A 6986-nucleotide genomic window follows, 5' to 3' on the forward strand; every position below is an offset into this window, starting at 1 on the left:
GTTAATTATTATTGTAGATGTTTTAGATTGGAATAAACGATTCATACAAATATATAACATTGTGGTGTTATACTAATCACTTAATTAATTAGTTATTACAAATTGCCGAGTGTAATTTATGATTTTAACTACTTTAAATATAATATACTTTGTTAAGTGTTCTAAGAGTCAGTATTATTAGATATTGTTTTCTATAACTATTTATTATTAATAATAACTATTTTAATTCTTTTTAATTGTCAATTAAAATAATGAATTTATTTAATAATAAATGTTTGAGGATTATAGCACTTGATGATATTATATGTATTACCTGTATAATAATGAAAAATTGTGTAGTAAACTGTAGTTGAACAATTTAATTTGAATCTTTAGACGTTTCTACATAAACTAATTTTAATTATTTTTAATATAAAAGATATAACAAAAAAATAAATCCACATAATTGAGGATGGGATATTATGTTAAATTGGTCATTCTCAAACTCATGTTTTTACTTTTGACAATATGAAAAATGAACTAGATTATCATATCTAATATAGTACACAGGACCAATACAACCTAACCTGACCTTACCTGTAGAAAATTATTTTCTTTCTATTCACTGAAAACATTAATAATGTATATTACATTTTCATACTTCTCAATTGATTCTTTGAGTGTTTCGGAATTTATACAAATTAAGTACTATAAGACTAATTATTGTTGTCTGTTCAACTTAAATAGGTATATTAACAAACATTTTTAAATTTAATTCTAAAAGTCTGAACTTAAACTGTATTGGTGATGAACTGATGTGTTCAGCACTGCAGCCTCAACATATCAAATTATTTCTTTGCTATATTTCTGTGTCCATTCACTGAATTGTTATTGGAAAGAAATTATATGGAAAATGATAATTATAATATTGTGTTTTGTACTTATAATTTCCAAGATGTTTTTCTGGGTCAATTATCATAACGTATTATAAAATATCGTAAAATAAATATTTTTAAATGAAAAATAAAAAAAGCATTTTTATTACACTCAATTACAAACCACAGAACTAAAAATGTTGTTTGAGCCAAGTGAAGTGTATCAACTGAGGCTACCTTTTTATACATTAGTTGTTTGATAAAAAATATTATGTTCATAGATTGCATATAATATTTTCAAGTTTTGTTTTAAGCTAATAAAAGAAATTAGTTATTTCCAAATGATTTATAGTTTGGTTCTTTATTTATTTTATAGAAGCTAAGAACATTTAATTTTATAAATAACCTGAAAGTATCAAATCAAGTATAACATTATATTTATTTTTAAATAAATTTCAGTTGTTAATTTAAAATTGCATATAAATTAATTAAAATTAATCCTATAAGATGAGAAAGATTAGAAAGTTTTTACTAATTATTGTCTACATATAATTCACAAATAATTTGTACATTCCCAACCTGTATGAAGGGAAACATATCGCAAACAATACTTTTTCATAGTAAACCCAAAAATTTAAAAATTTAAATAGTTTTCTCCCTCCCATGGCACATTTTTGGGGACACCCTTGGTCCCGGATAAGAGTAACGCCTCAATGGATTGTATTTATTTTTGACAACAATATTATGTTGTGTTTATAATGACATTTAGAATTCGGTTATGACTTATGACAATTAGCCGTTAGGTAGGTAGGTATCACAATTTCAAAACAACCTGAATGGTGAAGGGCAGAATTGAGTTACTGGGCTCTGGATAAATAGGTACTTGTCAGAAGACAAAATCCTAAATTGTTCACTGGTTTGGTAGGTCATGGACTGTTAAGTAAATGTCACAATTATCAAAGTAGTTAGTAGAGTGATAATCAGAATTGTCAAGAATCAGAAACTTTAAGACTAATTTCAAGAATTTAAATCGTATTTTATGTAAGAAAAACGTATGCTTTTCGGTTCTCAAAACAAACCGAAAAAAGTTTCCAAACGACAAGTTTGTATGATTTGATCATCAGGTATATATTTCGACATCTCGTTATACGGTTAAACGCATTAAATACCATACGGCTAATATATATTATGCATACACATATGCATATAGGTATCTAATAGTTATATCTATAAACCATCTACAATAACAATATATTGTATTGATGTAATGGGTATTGGGTTATGTACCGGCTGCGGGAGAACGAATGGAAACATTTCGAAGGTTCCGTTTCGCTGTTCCCGCAAATCGCTCGGCATTATTACCATCGTGTTTATCATTACGGAACAAATTGGCACACAGTTCACATTGAATTATAGGTAAGGTAGGTACCTACCTCGATAATAATTATTATATTAGGCAGGCACTTGTGCATTAATATAATATTATTACAATCGAAATTTCCAACTAAAACTAGCAACAACTAACACTGGCCAATTTTGCGCCTGCACATTTCGATGAGGCAATCGTACCGACCCAGAACTACCTATATTATAACAATATTATTACTATTTAGGTACCCCTATAGTAATTAGTAGGTAAATAGAAAGTTATTAGTATCATTGCATAATATATATTTAGAAATTAAATATTAAATGTTGACACTTTTGTGGATGGTGTTAAGGTGATGTCTAGACCGGTATTGATTCAATGAGGCATATATTATCTAAATTCTAAGTCCTGGCCAAGCCCATATAATTACAACCCTTATCACCGACGATAGCTGGCCAATGGACATTCTCATTGGCACTGGCATAACATTATTATAGGTATAGTGATTGACGATGGGGTTGATATTTCAATAAAAAAGTGTATCGCTTAAGATTATTGACTTATTCCATAATATTATATAAACAATAAAGTCCTTCAAAGACTCGCAGTCAGCACAATAAACGCAATTTGTGGTGTACCAAGTGGGCTTAGCCCCTCCGTATGTTTATATTGTAAATAAAATCGCTTTTAATCATGTTGGTATCACAGAATAATATGTATGTAATTTATAACATGAAATGTTTAAAATGTATAAAATTTTTGTTTTTTTTGTCAACACCACTAAAACCTAATCAACTGAAATAAAAGCTGCTTCAAACTCACTACATATCATGGTTAGCTGTTAACTATAGCCACTATGTAGTTATTTATATTTGTCATTAAAAACGTACTTGATCTATATAAAAGGTATCTTCAATGGTATATTATTTTAATATAATTTTAATTCGTGGCATCATCTTTTGTTGATTATTTTCTTTTTGATGAGCACGCTTTTCCGTTATTGTTCAATATTTTGTGTTATAATCTATTTTATTGTGGGTGGTTGTGTATGGTCCTCGTGGGATGCTCACATACGCTCTATTTAATTCGATGAGGTGAACATTTCGCCTAAGACAGACCCTGCGCGCGAGCTACGGCCTGAATAATAATGAGTAATGACAGTCCACCTACCTATCAATATACCTGCATTCATCCATAAAAATGTGAGGTAAAAATCTTGTAACTTGTACAAATTGTTTTGTATAAAATATAGCTAAGTTTGGGTTTATTGGGAAGCTGCAAAAGCAACAACAATAATAAAGAGTAATTATGAATAATTGATAATGCTCTTGCCTTCGTCGAGACCTTCAAGATAATTAGATATATCTACCTATAGGTAGATAAATATTTCTGAAACTCACTTCCGATCAAGTGTGTTCGAGCATGGTCACTTTATAATGAATTGCTGTGTACACTCGATAGAAAACTTAGTACAATAAATTAATACTAAATGTATAGGTACTGTCTTTGACTCGGACAACAAGCCCGGATTAAACGGTAGCCAGGAGGGGACCAACAATAAAACAGAAAATGTTGTGGACGAAAATTGAATTTCCTAAGACGGGTGCACGATTAGTCATCGAATCCATTAATAAAACCAGCACAATATTCACAACACTTACATGGGTTCTCTGATTAATCGTTTTCGATAAAAAAAAAGTATACGAACATTAGCAACTATAGCAAGTGAAGATAATGTATTTAGCGAGATGGGTATTCTACACAGCGATGACGTTTACGCACCTATATACATATTAATACGCATAATATATTATAATGTATATAATGTAAATATGTTTGACATTATTAAACACCTTCAGATCAGTGAAAAATAGTATAAGTAGGTCGTAGGCACTCAGCGCTGGATTGAGACTTTTCGGCCCACCGATAGATTTTAAATTTCTACCGGCTATCAACGAAGTATTGGCACATTTGACAAAAAAAAAAATTATGAACATTCTTTTACCATGTGTGCAATAATTTATAATTGTTTTTCTAAAGCAAATTTACAAATTATCCAATACATTAAATTAAGTTCCTTAGTATACTCGTATTTAGCTGTATTATTAGAAAAACGCAAAATATAAGTTTAGAACTTGATACATGCAATTTTTACACATATTTTCATTATATACTCATAATCATCACGACCTTAGTATGAGTAGTATGGCCATTATTTCTAATCAATTTACTATGACTTTATAATTTTAAATAATTTTAATTTTAAAATTTGATTTGCTTTTAGATATACATTTATATAATTAGATGTACATATATTTTAACACAATACATTATTTTTAAGCGGCCTACCGAGATTTTCTAGGGGTAGCTCGCCGGTTCAATCTGAGCCTGTAGGTGCTTATACAAATTATTCTAATAAGCATGGCTTGTATATTAAAACACTAAACATTTAGCAAAATTTAAAAATTATTTTGTAGGTAGTTAAAAGTTCATAATCATATCAATTTTAATAGCTACTTAAAGGTTTGAAAATTTAATACAAGGTTCTTCGTAAGTTTGTTTTAATGAAATTAAAAAAACAGTTAAGTGTAGAGTCATATACTATTATACTCATATACCTTTTAACATTTTTTTACGATGGATTGAATTTCAAACTTTGAAGACACGTCATCCCTCAAAGTTGTTTTTGGTTCTCCCTCTATCAATACTATAGGGACACCATAGGCGGAAATCCATTAGAATTTCTGGGGGGGCTAAACTAAAATAAAAACTATATTCAAATAATTTGATAGATATCGAAAAACAAAGAAACACATTGTGTCGCATATTTTGTTGAATTGAATCTGAAAGCATTTTAACAGCCTATAAGTACACATAAATACAACAAAAAAAGACCATTAAAAGAATAAAGTTTATTAAAATTATTGTAACACAATTGTTCTATTTTTTCTTGCAAATTTGTTGATTATGGAGTCATTGTCAATATGCTTTACAATATCCTTTTCAATATTAAGTATTGAAATTGTGTTGAAACGATTTTGAAGCATAGATGTTCTTAACCATGTTTTTAAGCGTCTCATTGCCGAAAAAGAACGCTCACATGTTGATGAACTAATTGGAAGAGTGATCGCCACTTGCAACAATTTGTACACATTTGGGTAGACTTGCTTTGAGACATATTTTTTTATATCTTCAAGTTTAAAATCATTTTTATCGCATGAACTTTTAATACAATTTTTGGCAACTGTCATTTCTGATCTTAAATCTTGTTTAGATATGTCCAACAAGTCCTGAAAATATTTTTTGGAGTAAATCAATTTATTTAAATGTATATCATGCATATTATTCAAATAGTATATACCTGATAATGGTCTTTTAAAACATTTGGTGATTCGTGTGTTAGATTATTTTGTTTTTTATTTACATTAAAAATATCATAATATGTAGTACTTTTAGACATTTTATTATTTATTATTATTTTATTATTAAGGCTCACCAACGGTTAAAGAACATTTTAAAAATACGAGATATAAAAATATAAAATAATTACGGAGTAGCCACTATTAAAACAGATTAACACACTAGGTATAGCGGCGACGGCGGCGGCGGCGGACTTGTTTACAATGCGACGCGTGTTACTTCGTGCGGGACTATGCTGCGGACTGGTAACTGACGGTTTAGTTTTTCTGATATATATAGATGCGAGATAATGCTCTCGATTGTTCTCGAATAATCTTAAAGATATTATGACGTTATCGATTATATAATGTTTCTCGAAGGTTCTCGATAAGCACTAACGTACGAGAACATTCGCGAATAAGTACTGTACAATTAGTAAATATATATATCATATATTTTCACATAAAGACGACAAAATTTTGGGGGGGCTATTACAATATTTGGGGGGACTAAGTCCCCCCAAGCCCCCCCCCCCATTTCCGCCTATGAGGGACACCACATATTTCACTTTATTTTAATCCACCACATGTAAAGCACTTTTAACAAATTAACGATTCAATGTTCACTAAGCACTAAATTGTAGTGTTATCAATATTTTAGATTTTAATTTTAGGTAGATTACAATATTTTAGATCTCCACATCAAAATTATTTTTGTATTTTGTGAAACTATATAGTCGGTGAATTGGAACTTTTTCCATTATTATTAATAACCAGAGGCTACCGATAATTTACGCGTCAGCGAGACGAGCAGTCGTCTAATTGGTTGTCGGCAGATCGGGCCTGAACTCTAAAATAGTGTATTTCAAATGGTAAAAATTATTAAAACAATTATTAAAAATAAATTAATAGTAGAACCATTGTCCTCATTATAAATATGATACATTAATAAAAATAATTACAGAAGTTGGTGCACGGGCGTGCTCAAGGGGTAGAAGGTGTCATTTCCTTATCTTTGGGTTATTTTGTCATGTAAATTATATGAGCAATGAAAATATATTTACTGCTCTTAATATAGTCTGAGGATAGTCAAAAATGCATATCCTTCCCTTTCAAAAAATCTGAGCAGTAAACACACCACTATGTACCTAAGCACATGCAAATAGGTAATATCTAATAAGTACCTACCTAATCAAGAAGCTATTAGGTTAGGTCACCTAACCTAACCTTAGAAAACTATGGTTTTACCACAAAAAATCAAGAAAAAATCAATTATTATTGCTAACGAAAATTCATGGTTTGAAATTAAGAAAAAATAAGTTGAATACTGTATATGCACCAAATTTGAGTTGGTTAGGATCTCAC

At 29.6% G+C, this 6986-nt stretch overlaps 1 protein-coding gene across 1 annotated transcript; it reads right to left on the reverse strand.

The window, feature by feature from the left end:
- Nucleotides 1-5113: 5113 nt before the first annotated feature.
- Nucleotides 5114-6121, reverse strand: LOC111030852. The gene is made up of 2 exons (XM_022310548.1): nt 5585-6121; nt 5114-5513 (listed from the first exon to the last, which is right to left on the reverse strand). Exons 1-2 carry the CDS (start codon nt 5681-5683, stop codon nt 5145-5147), a joined length of 468 nt encoding a protein of 155 aa, XP_022166240.1. The 5' UTR covers nt 5684-6121; the 3' UTR covers nt 5114-5144.
- Nucleotides 6122-6986: the final 865 nt, after the last annotated feature.

The sequence above is a fragment of the Myzus persicae genome, unplaced genomic scaffold (genome assembly GCF_001856785.1).
Source record: "Myzus persicae strain clone G006 unplaced genomic scaffold, MPER_G0061.0, whole genome shotgun sequence".
NCBI lineage: Eukaryota > Metazoa > Arthropoda > Insecta > Hemiptera > Aphididae > Myzus > Myzus persicae.